Below are 16,748 nucleotides of genomic sequence, written 5' to 3' on the forward strand. Positions count from 1 at the left end.
GGCACATATTTCATCTGCAATGACCGAGCATATACATGGTTGCCCCCTGATTTCTCGGGCACATGTTATATTGCGAACTTGCTACCGCCTACATTTACTGCTGCCTCTGATTATCACAAGACCAGAGTTGTGAGAGGTGTGATTAGTAAGGAGGATACTGCCGGTCAAGAAGCAGGAGACTTCTTTTTGGGTTTCCTGCCGTTTTGGGGACCTATGGTGAATAGTAGGAACCTGAGACAACTGACACGTGTGGTTGAATCCACTGTAAATGTAACGGCTGGTGCCCTTGGTAATCTGACCGCTGAGCTCCAAGCGGATCGCCTTATGACTTTGCAGAACCGCATGGTTCTAGACGTTATTCTTGCAGACCGCGGTGGGGTATGTAAGGTTATCCAATCTAGTTGCTGCATTTTCATACCAGATAACGCTCCAACAGTCTATCAAGCCATCTCCAAACTCCATAAAATATCTGAATCCATACACGTGGATAAGGGAGACTGGTCACTGGTGGGGTGGTTCTGGGAATTGATATCTGCCTGGGGTTGGAAAGTTCTGATGGTCATTGGAATGATCTTAGCCATTCTTTTCCTGTTCTGTCTGTGCATACAGTGTGCTCCTGCGATATGTGGCCTCTGTGCTACCTTATGTGTAAGGAAACCTGTATCGAGGGATGAACTAAGTAATAGGATGATGCTACAGCAACATCTCCATGACTTTGTGAACATTGACCTAGACTCGGATTAAGATGAGTATAGTGATTGCCTATGTAAGGGCAAAAGGAGGGTCTGTCGTACTTTAATCTCTTTGACCGCGTAGGGGACAGGGCCCTACCCCTATCTATCCTGGTATTGGCGAACCGCAAATGATTAATGCGGTATGTACGAGTGCTTTATATATCGTTCTAGCTATGAATGCACTGTGTACACGTTATTCTGCTTCACTACGCGGGTTCCATTTTGAGAGCGGTGGCCATCTTGTCATTGCCCTCACATAGGCTATAATGGAGCAGATACGGGCCTTACAGTACATGTGCTTTCCCGTGACTTCTCTGTGACCTGGGCAGCTGGCTCTGCTGCCCCAGGTCAAACTGGTCTCACGAGCTCCCCTTCCTCCGTCCACCTGTGATTAGCATCAGGGTTTGACCCATCATAAAACCCTTTCATTCTACACGAGCCTCCGGCTAATCTCTTTCACACCTGACTGTTCCTGCTTTATGACTTGTTTCCCAAAACAGGAGATGCTCATGTTTATTGGGGGGTCTATTGATATCCGATGTGGGATCTGAACCTTACTGTGTAAATCATTGTGGGCTGGCCGAACTGGAATGTGGGATAGTCATCATGACTCTGCCTTTTCTTTGTAATGTACACTTGTATATTGCCGTATCATAAAACCTAGGAATGTATGCTTGAGGCAGGGAAAAGTGTATTTAAGATGAAGTCCGTTTCTATGATTTTCAGCAGTCTCCTGAGAACATACACGCTGTTGTACTTCTAGGATACCTGTAATTGGTATGCAGCCAATAAACGATCTTTGACTTCACCCAGAAGACTCTGTGTTTCTGTAGGTCTGGAACAGGGTGAACCCAGAAGTCATAGGGTGTGTGCCCCTGCACCGCTGGGTCTAAAATACCCAGTACTTCAGAACACATAAAAAACGTGACTTTAGATGTGAGACTGTGTCTAAGTCGGTGAAAACTGAACAAGTGAAAACCATAGTTCCTTAGTTAGAATCACAATAAACACAGTCCAATCACTTGTGTGGAAATACAATGAATGTAAGACTAAGGGCCATATGTACAATGAAGTGGCAGTGAAAGGTGTTAGCCTTCCTGGCTTAACGCCTCTCTTCGCCACTTCTGAAACGCAAGGCTGCACCATATTTACAAGAATGTGGTGCAACCTTGCGAATCCCCCTGCGACTGCGCTAAGTTTAGCAACTTAGCGCCAACGCAGGCACCCTTGCACCAAAGTGCAAGGGTGTCTGCAGGCAGGGGAGGATTGTTTATGTGTAGGAAGGTGCCCCTTGCTGCACATAAACAATCCTAAAATGCCATTCTGTCACTTTCATGTGTGCTGCTTAAGCAGCACACATAAAAGTGACAAAATTGCATTTTTCTTTAAAGATTGTTTATGTACAGGAAGGGATACCTTTCTGTATATAAACAACCCATGGCAATTAGCTTTTTCCATGTGTGCTGCACAAGGCAGCACACATGGAAAAAGCAAAAACGAGAAGAAATAATGCTCCTCGTTTCGCCAACTTAAGACCAAGATTTACCTAGTCTTAGTTTTTGCGCTGCCTCCTATGTACACCAACCTTGTACATCAGCGTCAAAATGAATGGGTGTTGCGGTGGAACGCCCACCGCAACACCCACTGCCCACCCCTGTCACGTTAAGATAGTGTGAAAGGGAGCCTTATTTACAAGGCAATGTTAAGCCACGATAAGTGGCTTAACGCTGCCTTGTAAATGAGGCACAGCCACTATCACCACCACAACGTCGGTAATAGTGATGTTGTGGTGGCGGTAGGGGCTTGTACATATGCCCCCGAGTGCCTTATTCATGAACTTCACCTTGAGATACCATACCATACTGTTGGTATCTCATTCCAGTCAGAGCCCAGTGGACCCTGCAGGTGCACCAGGAACCGAATTCTATTGGGCGTGGGTCACACTGTCCATTCTCACGCGGACACTTACGTGGGCTGGTGGCGCGGAAACGGCCAGGCTGCTCCGTCTTGATGAATGTCATGCTTCTGGCCTCACACCGGTCAGCCCTAAAATGTATGAGCAAGTTCAAGAAAGAAAAGATCAATGCACTATATTTACCTCTTGAAACAAAACTTTCCTGCCCCATCTGGATAAGACAATCTCACGAACAACACGGCTGCAATAACAATAAAATTCTTACAGTCGAGTAACAAATCAAAATAATTGTTTTTGTTTACCATTTGCTTTCAACCAATGAAATTCGCAAACCGAGAGAGGTACTCTACCTTCATTTATCATAATTACACTTCAATTGTTGTGTTAATCCATTGTCGTCCTTGTTTGGAGCCAAAACAAAGCCACCAGATTTGCATTATTAACTACGCTGCGACCACTCCGCCTTGCTTCTCTTTGGGGCGTAACAAAGGCCCTAGCAGCCCCCGCGGTACGGGGGGGGGGGCGGGGTCGAGCTACAGGAGCCCCCTCAGCGCACTGTACACTCACACTCATTACTATGCATAGTTTATCTTAGAAACGTCTGTGTGTGAATATTTTAAATAAAGTCCTGACAGGACCTCGAAAATGTAAATATGATCCGGGTGGGCAGGGCCGTCTGAAGGGGGAGGGGGAGATGTCATTATTCCCCAGCCACTCCTCTCACGCCACTTCAATGCTAAACGCTCCACCTAACACATTAATTTATAGATTTAGCAAGCGTGCTGATTTTTTTTTAAATAAAAAAGGCATTTAATATGGTAATCTCGGCACTTCCATTCTCTGCGACAGTCGAAAGCGCTTAGAAACAGGCTGATCAGCGCTGCGACGAATTAGATACAATTTCCTAAAGTCTCCCCTCGGCTTCGAGAGGCGGCCCTGTGCCACACTTTGCCACCTCCTGACACTGGCAGCCTTCATCGCTTTACTTTCCAGCTCGCTGAGCCACACCTGACAGCAGGGCAGGCCTGTATCTTTAAATGGCGGCTGCACTGCGGCTCGCTTCCAGGCCGGACCAGCCAGGGCCAATGTTTGGACGTGAGACAGGAGTTTTAATGTCTCTGTCCTATTTCAACTGGACGTTCAGGCCAGGGAGACACTGCTCATGGGCAGAAGAGGGGTCCAGTTACCCCAGTCTGGCTCCCAGGGAGGTGCAAATGTCATGACCATGGGGAGTAAATTGTACACCTGACTGTGTTCGCAGGGAGAAGCCAACGCGAGTGTGTGTCTGTGAGTAGGGACCAAGAGGTGTGTGTGTCTGTGAGTAGGGACAAGGAGGTGTGTGTCTGTGAGTAGGGACCAGGAAGTGTGTGTGTCTGTGAGTAGGGACAAGGTGGTGTGTGTGTCTGTGAGTAGGGAAAAGGAGGTGTGTGTGTCTCTGAGTAGGGACCAGGAGGTGTGTGTCTGCGAGTAGGGACCAGGAAGTGTGTGTGTCTGTGAGTAGGGAGAAGGTGGTGTGTGTGTCTGTGAGTAGGGACAAGGTGGTGTGTGTGTCTGTGAGTAGGGACAAGGAGGTGTGAGTGTCTGCGAGTAGGGACCAGGAGGTGTGAGTGTCTGCGAGTAGGGACCAGGAGGTGTGTGAGTCTGTGACTAGGTACCAAGAGGTGTGTGCGAGTAGGGACCAGGACATCTTTATGTGTGTGTGCATATGTGTCTGCGAGTAGGGACACAAAGGTGTGTGTGTCTGTGAGTAGGGACCAGGAGGTGTGTATGTGTGTGTGCTTGTGCGTCTGCCAGTAGGGACAAGGAGGTGTGTGTATCTGCGAGAAGGGATAAGGCCCTGTATATATGTGTGTGCATGTGTGTCTGGAAGAAGCGACCAGGAGGTGTGTGTGTCTGTCAGTAGGGACCAGGAGGTGTGTGTGTCTGCGAGTAGGGACCAGGAGGTGTGTATGTCTGCGAGTAGGGACCAGGAGGTTTGTGTGTCTGCGAGTAGGGACAAGGAGGTGTGTGTATCTGCGAGAAGGGATAAGGCCCTGTATATATGTCTGTACGTGTGTGTCTGGAAGAAGCGACCAGGAGGTGTGTGTGTCTGTCAGTAGGGACCAGGAGGTGTGTGTGTCTGCGAGTAGGGACCAGGAGGTGTATATGTCTGCGAGTAGGGACCAGGAGGTTTGTGTGTCTGCAAGTAGGGACCAGGAGGTGTGTGTGTGTGTGTGTGTGTGTGTGTGTATGTGAGTAGGGACCTGGAGGTGTGTGTGTCTGCGAGTAGGGACCCGCAGGTGGGTATGTGTGTGCGCGCAAGCGTGTAATTACATGTAGATGTGTGAGCTGTTGGTGCTACTGTTAGAGTCGGGGATCTCTGGTTGGCGCAAGGTTGCCCTTGTGTCAAGCAGGAACCCTCTCCTCCACGTCAGGGCGCAGGATAACCCCTCGCGAATGACCCTTGCTCACCCTCTAGGTGCGTGGCGTGAGCAGCCAAGGCGATTCCTCAGGCGTTGTTGGTTAAGCACTTACAATCGCACACACAGTAAATACATCAATCCCCCCAGAAACGGACACCAGACTTGGATATATATAAAAATACGCTTCTTTATGTAAAAATAGGTATATATATCTCAGCAGACTTATCACAAGACCAATAACGTTTTCGCTAGGCCACCAGGTTATACAGCAGGCAAATGTTCTTGGTTCGTAGTTTCGAATGGATACTTTGTAGTCTCTCGCAAATGTTACTTGTAGTTCCAGTACTCACAGAGATCGGTTCCTGCGAACGGGGAAATAAGGCGTTGCGGGCCCCAAGCCCGATACTGGAACTTCTTTCGTGATGGGGAGAGTCGGCACAGGTCGGTGCGACTCTCAGCTTGGAAAGTGTTCTTGGGTCCTCAATCAGCAGGTGTGGGCAAGTAGGCAGGCGCGGCCCGCGACCCTTTAGCACGGCGGTGCAGGAGGGTCTCCACAGCGGGGGCGGCGCGGCCTGAGATGTCCGGGGATAGCGAAGCGGGGTCGCAGGGCACGGTCAGTGCAGCTGGATGACCCGGCGTAGATCACAGTCGTCGGACGGCTTCCGGCAGGAGGGGTGATAGCGCGGTCAGCGCGCTCCAGTAGCAGGCGGTGACAGGGATGCAGGCGGCCTGGCCCGGGGACAGAGAGCGGCTCGGGACGGAGCGGGGCTCTCACGGGTTTGAGGCAGGCGAGCTTCTGGGTGTCACGGCCCTAGGAGGGGCGATGAGGGGCGCAGTCTCTTTTCCAGCGGGATGCACACACGGCTCGAATTGGAGGACGAGCAAGAAGCACAGAGAACCCACTGTTCCTGGGGTTCAGTTCAGGGGGCAAGCTCAGATCAAGCCCTTGGAGAATGTTCAAGCACAAAGTAGCAAAGTCTTTTCAGTAAGTCTCTTCCTCTCCTCTCTCAGCAAGGCAAGCAGCAGGCCAGCTCCTCCGGCGTCTTCTTCTCCTTCTAGTCGGGCAGAGGTCCTTTGTGGTAAACAGGATTCTGATTTCTTAGGAGCCAGGCTCCTACTTTTATACCATGATTCTTTTGTTCTTTAGCGCCAGGGGGCCTAGGCCTGGCTCAGTCCAGTTCTGGAGCACTTGGTTATGGTGACTCTGCTCTTTCCTTTCAGCAGCAGGGCAGAGACATCAGCCGCCCCACAGGGGGTGGCGCCGGCTTTGTGGTGGCAGAGCACAGGTCTATTCAAGAGTCAAGGTGTACTCCTCCCACCCATCCAGGTGTAATCTCTCTACCCACCACCTGGCAGCCAACCTGTCTCTGGGGATTCCCCAACCCTGCTCCTTACTGTTGCCAGGCAGAACACATACACACAGCAGAGGCGGACTGAGATGGTCAGGTCAGTAAATACTAACTTTCTAAAAGTAGTATTTACAAACCCAGGATATTAAAATAGACTTGACTACAAGAAGTATTTTATCATCCTGAGTTCAGGCATACTAAACTTGACACTTCTACCATGCTCTCTGAGTCCACTGGGGTCACAGCGTCGGCGTGATCCCGGCAGCCCATTCTGGCCTATGGAGAGCAGGTAGCCTTCAATAGTGAAGAACGAAAATGGCTGTAATTCACTACTAAGACATGCCACACACATCAGGGCATGTCCTACCTTATGCCTACAATGCACCCTGCCCTTGGGCCTACCAGAGGGGTGGCTAATATGTAGGTAAGGGAAGGTTTAGGGACTGGCAGGTGGGGGCACTTGCGCAGTCAGCGCGACGGTCCCGGACCGCGCACAGGGTCTGCGGTGGCAGACCCTAGACACATTTTACAAGGCCGCTTCCGTGGGTGGCGCAACCAGCGCTGCAAGCCCACCAGCAGCATTGGCATTCACAAGCCCTGGCACCCCTGGTGCACTTTACTGGGGACTGACAGTGAATCCAATAAACCAATCATGGACATCAATTACAGGTACATTTTACCTCGGGAGCACTTGCACTGCGGCACGGATTAGCCGTGGCGCAGTGCCCTGAGCGGACAACACCAGCAAAACAATCGAGGCACACCATCAAAAAGTGGAAGGGAAACTCACGCCAAGGTGCCAGGTCTAACACGTGTCCCCTCCAGCTGAAATGTGGGGAGAACTACCCTTGCCCAGGGGGTTCCTCGTCACTAAGGCGGAAATACCTGGACAGACCGTCAGCGTTGGCGTGATCTGTACCAGGACGGTGTTCCACCGTAAAGTCCATACCCTGTAGGGAGATGGACCACCTCAACAGCTTCGGGTTTTCACCCCTCATTTGCATCAACCATCTGAGGGGCCTGTGGTCCGTCTGAACCCGGAAGTGAGACCCAAACAAGTAGGGTCTTAGCTTCTTCAGCGCCCAGACCACAGCAAATGCTTCTCGCTCAATTGCACTCCACCTACTTTCCCGTGGAAGTAACCTCCTACTGATGAAGGCTACGGGTTGGTCCCAGCCCTCCTCAGTCATCTGTGAAAGAACAGCCCCTACACCATGCTCTGAAGCGTCTGTCTGCACTAGGAATTCCTTGGAGAAGTCAGGGGCCAAGAGCACGGGCGCCGTGCACATGGCAGTCTTCAGGGTGTCGAAAGCTTTCTGACAGGTGTCAGTCCAAATCACGTTCCTGGGCTGCTTCTTCGAAGTCAGCTCTGTCAAGGGGGCAACGATCGTTCCATAACCCTTGACAAACCTCCTGTAGTACCCAGTGAGCCCCAGGAAGGCCCTCACTGCGGTCTGCGTCTTGGGGGGTTCCCAAGCCAGGATGGTTTCAATTTTGGGTTGCAAGGGTGCCACCTTGCCACTCCCCACTTGGTGTCCCAAGTACACCACGGAACCCTGCCCGATCTGGCACTTGCTTGCCTTGATCGTGAGGCCTGCTCGGCGCAGCGCCATCAACACTTCCCAGAGGTGGCGCAGGTGTTCAGGCCAGGTGGCACTGAACACTGCGATGTCATCCAGGTAGGCGGCACTGAACGCATCCAGCCCAACCAGTACCTGGTTGACCAACCTCTGAAAGGTGGCAGGGGCATTCTTCATCCCAAATGGCATGACTCGGAACTGGAAGTGCCCATCTGGTGTAGAGAATGCGGACCTCTCTTTGGCCCCATCGGTCAAGGCGATCTGCCAGTACCCAGACGTTAAATCAAACGTACTGAGGAACCGGGCAGCCCCCAGCCGATCAATGAGCTCATCAGCTCTGGGGATGGGGTGCGCGTCAGTCTTCGTGACTGAATTGAGTCCTCTGTAGTCCACACAGAACCGGAGTTCAGGTGTGGCTCCCGGCGCAGCAGCCTTTGGGACCAAGACCACGGGGCTGGACCAAGGACTGCTGGAGGACTCAACCACCCCTAGCGCAAGCATTTTGGAGACCTCCTCCTTAATGCAAGCTCTGACCCTGTCAGTTACCCTGTAAGCCTTGTGCTTCACAGGTAAGCTGTCTCCGGTGTCCACATCATGGACGCACCAATCTGTGACACCAGGAACCAGGGAGAATCGGTCGGAAAATTGTCCCAGCAAGTGGCGGCAATCTTCCTGTTGTTCGGGCGTCAGGGTGGGTGAGAGGTTAACTCCATCCACTGACCCATCTTTCTCAGAGGCCACCAAGAGGTCAGGAAGAGGCTCGGTCTCCTCTTCCATTCCATCATCAGTGGCCAGCAGCATGCCCACTTCGGTCCTCTCTAAGTGGGGCTTAAGGCGGTTAACATGTAGGACCCTCAAAGGGTTCCTGGGAGTCTGCATGTCCACCAAGTAGGTGATAGGACTTTTGCGCTCCACAACCTCAAATGGACCTGTCCACTTATCCTGAAGTGCACAAGGCTCCACTGGGGCCAAGACCCACACCTTTTGTCCAGGTTGAAGCTCTACCAGAGTGGCATTCCGGTCGTACCACCGCTTCATCTCCTCCTGGCTGGCTTCCAGATTTGCCTCAGCAAGTTGCCTGAAACGCCGAGTCTGGTTCCGGAAGGCCAGCATGTAACTATATACATTCTGGGGAGGTTTCCTGGGAGATTGCTCCCAGCCTTCCTTTACCAAACTCAGAGGTCCTCTTACCGGGTGACCATACAGAAGCTCAAAGGGGCTGAATCCTAGAGACTTCTGTGGCACCTCTCGGTAAGCGAAGAGCAGGCATGGCAAGAGGACGTCCCACTTACGCCTCATTGGACCGTCCAGGCCCATGATCATGCCTTTGAGGGTTCGGTTGAATCTCTCAACCAACCCATTTCCTTGGGGATGGTAAGGAGTGGTGAACTTGTACGTTACCCCACACTCCTTCCACAGGGATTTCATATATGTGGATATGAAATTGGTCCCCCTGTCGCTCACCACCTCTAGAGGGAATCCCACTCGGGAGAAAATTCCCATCAGTGCCCGTCCCACCACGGGGGCCGTCACTGTCCTCAGAGGGATGGCTTCAGGGTACCGGGTGGCATGGTCCACCAAGACCAGGATGAACCTGTTGCCCAGGGCTGTCTTGGGATCCAGAGGCCCCACAATATCAATACCCACTCGTTGGAATGGCGTACCGACCACAGGGAAAGGTTGCAGAGGAGCCTTGTGCTTCCCTCCGCTCTTACCACTTGCCTGGCAAGTCTGACAGGTTCTGCAGTAGGAATCGGAATTCTTATGCATTTGGGGCCAGTAAAAGTGGGTGACAAGCCTGTCATAGGTCTTGTCCATCCCCAAATGTCCTGCTAACGGCACATCATGAGCCAGCCCCAGTAGGAAGGTTCTGAACTTCTGGGGTACCACCAGCACACGGGCTGACCCAGGTTCAGCAGCCTTAGGCTCGGAATACAGGAGGTCACTCTCCCAGTACACGTAGTGTGTTTTGGCCTGAACACCATTGGCCTGGTCTGCAGCCTGTTGCCGCATACCTACGAGAGAAGGGCATTCTTTCTGCTCCCTGCAGAATTCCTCCCTGGAGGGACCTCCTTCTTGCTGCCAGTGGGTCAGCTCAGGCAGATCTCCCAGTTCGGCAATCTGTTCCCCGGTAGGCTCCAGAGTATCCCCCTCAGGGTCTACTTCCTCCTGGGCCGTGAGAACTTCGGGGGCCGGTTTCCCGCGCCTCCTGCGCCTTCTCCCTAAGGCCGGTTCCTGGACCTCTCCCTCAGGCTCCAGGACCCTCTCAACACCCCTACTGGCTGCCATGGACCGGGTGGTCACGCACGCCCAGTCGGGTAGACCCACCATCCTCAGATGCGTGGTCTTCTCCACCTTTTCCCAAGGGGAACTCTCCAGGTCGTTCCCTAGCAGACAGTCTACAGGCATGTCAGTTCTCACAGCGACTTGTAGAGTACCAGAGACCTCCCCCCACTCAAAGGGAACTTGAGCCATTGGACAACGACTCTCTACGTTGTCAGCATTGACAACCCTACAGTAGGCATTGGGTACAATCTGCTCTTGAGACACCAGGTGTTGCCTCACCGAGGTCACGCTGGCTCCTGTATCTCTAAGAGCCTCAACCTTCTTTCCATTGATGGTCACCACCTGCCCATATTTCTTAGTGTTAGAGGGTAGGTAGGTTACAGGGACCATCTCACTGTCTCCTAGCGAGACTAGGGTCATCTGCCCGGGACCCCCACCCTCCTGGACTGCTACTTCCTCCCCAAAGTTAACACTAGCTACTTGCCGGGGGGGAGCACCAGTGGGTGCGGTCTTACCAAACAGGCGACACTTAGGATCAGAGGCAATGTGACCCGGGTCACCACACCTATAACAATTGAAGGGCCCCTTTGGAACAGGTCTACCTGTCGGGGCCCCGTTCTGCTGCGGGGTTGGGGGAGGCTGAGAACCCTTCTGCTGGTTCCCTTGGGAATTACTTTGGGGGCCTTTTTGGAACCCCTTCTGTTTACCCTTGTCCCCCCCACTCTTCTGCTGGGGACCCTGCCCACCTTTGGCGGAGTCTCCCACTTGACCCTTGTGGACCCTGGTGCTGAGCCAGCGGTCCGCCTCCTCAGCAAGCTTCCTCGGGTTGGACAGCTTGCTATCAATCAGGTGCTGGCGTAGCTCAGGAAAACATTGACTGGACAAGTGCTCCCATGCAATTAAATCAAGCAGCCCTTGATAATCATTCACTTTGCTACCCTTCACCCAACCATCCAGCGCTCTGCAGAAAAAGGTCACATATTCCACATACGTACTCTCAGGGATCTTCTTGGTCTCCCTGAACCTCTGTCGATATAGCTCCGGAGTTAACCCATACCTGGTCATTAAAGCTTCCTTCATATGGGGGTATGAGGTTTGGAGATCTAAGGGTAAATCTAACAGTGTGTCACGCCCTTCAGCAAGGAACCTTCCCCACAACCCCGCTCCCCAGTCTTTCTCAGGGACCCGGTGTGAGGACATGGCCACCTCGTAGGCCCTAAACCACTGCCCTATGTCATCCTTTCTGAAATACTCCTTTACTACATCTTTGGGGATGTACACCTTGGACTCTACCTGCGCTGGTGGAGTGCTGCCACCAGAAGGAGTGGTGTCCAAACTTTTCGCCTTCAGCTCCAACTCCTTCAATCTGATATCATGATCCATTTGGCGTTGTTGTGCCTCCAGGGCCAACTTCTGCTTTTCCATTTCCATTTGTCCTGCCAACTTTGCCATCTCCATTGCATGCGCCCTGTCGGCTGCCCTGTCTGCCAGCTCCTCTGGCGACCGGACTCTGCTGGGCTCCTCAAGATTGTCGGGTGGAACGATGTCCCCCGCATTCCGTGGGTCTCGTGACTCCTTCCAGGCTCTCAGCGCCTTGAGGTACTGGTTCTTCTTCCTGAATCCAGCATGGGGAACTCTGAATTTTACACTGTAGCCTTTCAATTGCTCCGTTGTGTAACCTTCCAGTCTCTCCCAATCCACCTCATCGATTCCAGAAATCACAGAGAGTGCTCTCCCAGCGGAGTGTGAGCCAGGCATGGTTGCAGTAATGGCAGATGTCTCAACAATTAAAAACCTGTGGCTGCGTTATTTGGTCTGCTCTCACTATCTGGTGATCAATAATTCACTGTATGCAAATTACAAGTGCAAATCCGAAATCCCAACCGCTGCCAACAATGTTAGAGTCGGGGATCTCTGGTTGGCGCAAGGTTGCCCTTGTGTCAAGCAGGAACCCTCTCCTCCACGTCAGGGCGCAGGATAACCCCTCGCGAATGACCCTTGCTCACCCTCTAGGTGCGTGGCGTGAGCAGCCAAGGCGATTCCTCAGGCGTTGTTGGTTAAGCACTTACAATCGCACACACAGTAAATACATCAATCCCCCCAGAAACGGACACCAGACTTGGATATATATAAAAATACGCTTCTTTATGTAAAAATAGGTATATATATCTCAGCAGACTTATCACAAGACCAATAACGTTTTCGCTAGGCCACCAGGTTATACAGCAGGCAAATGTTCTTGGTTCGTAGTTTCGAATGGATACTTTGTAGTCTCTCGCAAATGTTACTTGTAGTTCCAGTACTCACAGAGATCGGTTCCTGCGAACGGGGAAATAAGGCGTTGCGGGCCCCGAGCCCGATACTGGAACTTCTTTCGTGATGGGGAGAGTCGGCACAGGTCGGTGCGACTCTCAGCTTGGAAAGTGTTCTTGGGTCCTCAATCAGCAGGTGTGGGCAAGTAGGCAGGCGCGGCCCGCGACCCTTTAGCACGGCGGTGCAGGAGGGTCTCCACAGCGGGGGCGGCGCGGCCTGAGATGTCCGGGGATAGCGAAGCGGGGTCGCAGGGCACGGTCAGTGCAGCTGGATGACCCGGCGTAGATCACAGTCGTCGGACGGCTTCCGGCAGGAGGGGTGATAGCGCGGTCAGCGCGCTCCAGTAGCAGGCGGTGACAGGGATGCAGGCGGCCTGGCCCGGGGACAGAGAGCGGCTCGGGACGGAGCGGGGCTCTCACGGGTTTGAGGCAGGCGAGCTTCTGGGTGTCACGGCCCTAGGAGGGGCGATGAGGGGCGCAGTCTCTTTTCCAGCGGGATGCACACACGGCTCGAATTGGAGGACGAGCAAGAAGCACAGAGAACCCACTGTTCCTGGGGTTCAGTTCAGGGGGCAAGCTCAGATCAAGCCCTTGGAGAATGTTCAAGCACAAAGTAGCAAAGTCTTTTCAGCAAGTCTCTTCCTCTCCTCTCTCAGCAAGGCAAGCAGCAGGCCAGCTCCTCCGGCGTCTTCTTCTCCTTCTAGTCGGGCAGAGGTCCTTTGTGGTAAACAGGATTCTGATTTCTTAGGAGCCAGGCTCCTACTTTTATACCATGATTCTTTTGTTCTTTAGCGCCAGGGGGCCTAGGCCTGGCTCAGTCCAGTTCTGGAGCACTTGGTTATGGTGACTCTGCTCTTTCCTTTCAGCAGCAGGGCAGAGACATCAGCCGCCCCACAGGGGGTGGCGCCGGCTTTGTGGTGGCAGAGCACAGGTCTATTCAAGAGTCAAGGTGTACTCCTCCCACCCATCCAGGTGTAATCTCTCTACCCACCACCTGGCAGCCAACCTGTCTCTGGGGATTCCCCAACCCTGCTCCTTACTGTTGCCAGGCAGAACACATACACACAGCAGAGGCGGACTGAGATGGTCAGGTCAGTAAATACTAACTTTCTAAAAGTAGTATTTACAAACCCAGGATATTAAAATAGACTTGACTACAAGAAGTATTTTATCATCCTGAGTTCAGGCATACTAAACTTGACACTTCTACCATGCTCTCTGAGTCCACTGGGGTCACAGCGTCGGCGTGATCCCGGCAGCCCATTCTGGCCTATGGAGAGCAGGTAGCCTTCAATAGTGAAGAACGAAAATGGCTGTAATTCACTACTAAGACATGCCACACACATCAGGGCATGTCCTACCTTATGCCTACAATGCACCCTGCCCTTGGGCCTACCAGAGGGGTGGCTAATATGTAGGTAAGGGAGGTTTAGGGACTGGCAGGTGGGGGCACTTGCGCAGTCAGCGCGACGGTCCCGGACCGCGCACAGGGTCTGCGGTGGCAGACCCTAGACACATTTTACAAGGCCGCTTCCGTGGGTGGCGCAACCAGCGCTGCAAGCCCACCAGCAGCATTGGCATTCACAAGCCCTGGCACCCCTGGTGCACTTTACTGGGGACTGACAGTGAATCCAATAAACCAATCATGGACATCAATTACAGGTACATTTTACCTCGGGAGCACTTGCACTGCGGCACGGATTAGCCGTGGCGCAGTGCCCTGAGCGGACAACACCAGCAAAACAATCGAGGCACACCATCAAAAAGTGGAAGGGAAACTCACGCCAAGGTGCCAGGTCTAACAGCTACCGAGATGTGTGAGAGTGCGTGCCTGTGTGTAAGATATATTTTGGGGCCAAATTTTGGGGCCCAATGTTTGGCACAACTTTGCATTAATTACCTTTTTGCCGCCCATTCTAGCCGCCACAATGCCAAATAATATTAAATTATATGTTAAACCTTCAGAAATCGATTCGGAGCATACAAAAGCAGCCAAAGGCTCAAGCTGCCTGGGGTCCCCAGCCACATAGTACCAGAAGAAAGACTGAACAAGCATTGATAAAGCCATTTCCTTTGGCGCTTGGAGCTGGATTTATTTCACTTGCAACCACAACATTTTATGCGGAACTAAGTGTCTAACCAGTTTGTTGCTCCCATTGCAAAAAAAAAAACCCATACCATAGATATTTACTGGACTAATGCATAATAATAAAAACATCATATGCATGTGGTGCTTCAAATTGTACCTTTAGTTGCTGCTTATTTGTAATCAAAATTATATAAACCTTTAATACTGGTGTTTTTGCTGCATCAGTGAAAATCAAAGCGCAGCTTTAAGGATTTTCACCATTCTGTTTGTCAAAATCTTGTCCCCTGCTTTGTCCCTCTTTTCCTCTTTATACATTTGCACTTCTCAAGCTAGACTGTAACTGTAGCCCCGAGTAAGAGAAACCGAGCAGTACAGAGAGAGATGAGAAGTAAGAGGAGTAAGGGCGTTGAGATAGAAATAATCTTGACATACAAGTGAAGTAGGGAAGTAAGTAAACTATAGAGAGAAATGAGAGTTACACAGAACCAAAGATAAACAAGCATTTGCAATTCAATAGGTCTCGCCTTTATGCGAGTTTGAGCTATTGACATTGCAAATAACAATGCCTTTTATTTTTGTTTTCGTTTTTAAAACATAAATAAAAGGGAGTGTCATTTACAATGCCAATGGCTTAACCCCTTGAGTGCCCATGACGAGACTATCTCGTCATGAGCCCCGCCCGCTAATGAAACGCCCGGCACAGGCCGTGGAAAGGGCGGGGCACACAAGGGGTTAAACTTGCATAAATGTGAGATCTATTGCATTGCAAATGCCTGTTAATTTGATATCTGGGGGTTCTTGCAAGAAAAAGTAACAACAATGCTTTTGGACTATTTTTAAAATGCCCCCCGTCACCCAAGATTAAACATTAAATGCTTGGCTTGCTCGCTTTGTTTTTCAGAGCATATATTTACTGTGGTAAACTAAAAAGCACCACTACAAACCAGTTTAGTTGTATCTATGTTTGTTACAGGGAGTTCCCTTAAGCCCAGGGCATTTCTTCAGATTGCTGACAGTGTTTAACATTTTATGTAATATATGCGAGCACATCTGTTTTTTCATTTTGGAGCGGCTCAATGAAACTATTTCACATGGGGCGCTATGAAAGTTTGGACCAGTGTACGGGCGCACATGGCTTGAGCATGCTGTTCTGCTCCAGCAAGCTTGGGGCTTGCAGCAGTCTGCTGGAAGCCTCACCCAACTGCTTGCTACAATGTATCATTATTGCGCTTTTCAATCCCCCCGGCGCAGCCTCTGACTATCAGCCTGACGACATTGCTGGGGACGTCATATCCTGCTGTTGGAGCACGGCCCGCGCGGGGAGTTTGTTTTGCGAGCCTTAGGGCGGCTGGCTAGATTGAGGCAGTGCTGCGGAGACGCGCTGCAAATAATCATGGCGCAGGCGGCTGTGCTACGGAGCCTCGGCCTCCGTGAGCGTCAGAGTAGGTGCAGGTGAGTGGCCGCTCTCTGCCCTTGGAAGAGGTGTGGGTGCCCCAGTACTGTGTCAGTGGCATATTGTGCTGGAAGGTGCAAGAGGTGGCATAAAATAGTCAGACTTATGTTCTCACCAATAACCCTGACAACTGCTGCAGTTACCTTACGGCCCTGCGTATTGGCACTGTCTCTTAGCGATATGGAAATTGTCCCCTTTTCATGCCCCATTACTTATTTCCACCAGTCCCCCGTCCAGTGGCGTAGCAGGGGTGCCTTGGGGCCCTGGTACGAGAGTGGAAGATGTTCCCCTGTTTGCCGGGTGGATAGTAAAATACATCTAAAAATTGAATTCCGGGCCCCTAAGACCAGTGCACCTGCTGCAGTACTTACAGCTATGCTCCTGTTTCCCCAGTATGTCCAGCCCCTTCCTTTCGTCCTGCCTTCTTCACCTCTTAGCAGATAGTACCCGAGGTACACTGCACCCCACTCTATTCAACACTTGCTCAGTCTCAGCGCACATCTAGTCCTGAGTCCATGACTCCTATATGTCTGGAGCTGTCCGAGACTCTTTGCACGGAGGTGTGTAAACCTCGCCCCTCCCCCTTTCAGGCTTTTGTGCAAGAGCACCTCTGAAGTAAATCTTGTCC

At 51.7% G+C, this 16,748-nt stretch overlaps 1 protein-coding gene across 1 annotated transcript in view; it reads right to left on the bottom strand.

Annotated features, from left to right (window-relative positions):
* Positions 1-16,748, bottom strand: part of LOC146868525 (lipocalin-like) — a 66,428-nt gene that overhangs the window by 25,236 nt on the left and 24,444 nt on the right. The window contains exon 3 of the mRNA XM_085610870.1: positions 2,704-2,780. Coding sequence (XP_085466996.1) covers positions 2,704-2,780 — 77 coding nt within the window. The remainder of the gene's footprint in view (positions 1-2,703; positions 2,781-16,748) is intronic.

Source organism: Triturus cristatus, chromosome 1_2 (assembly GCF_964204655.1).
Source record: "Triturus cristatus chromosome 1_2, aTriCri1.1, whole genome shotgun sequence".
Classification (NCBI taxonomy): Eukaryota; Metazoa; Chordata; class Amphibia; order Caudata; family Salamandridae; genus Triturus; species Triturus cristatus.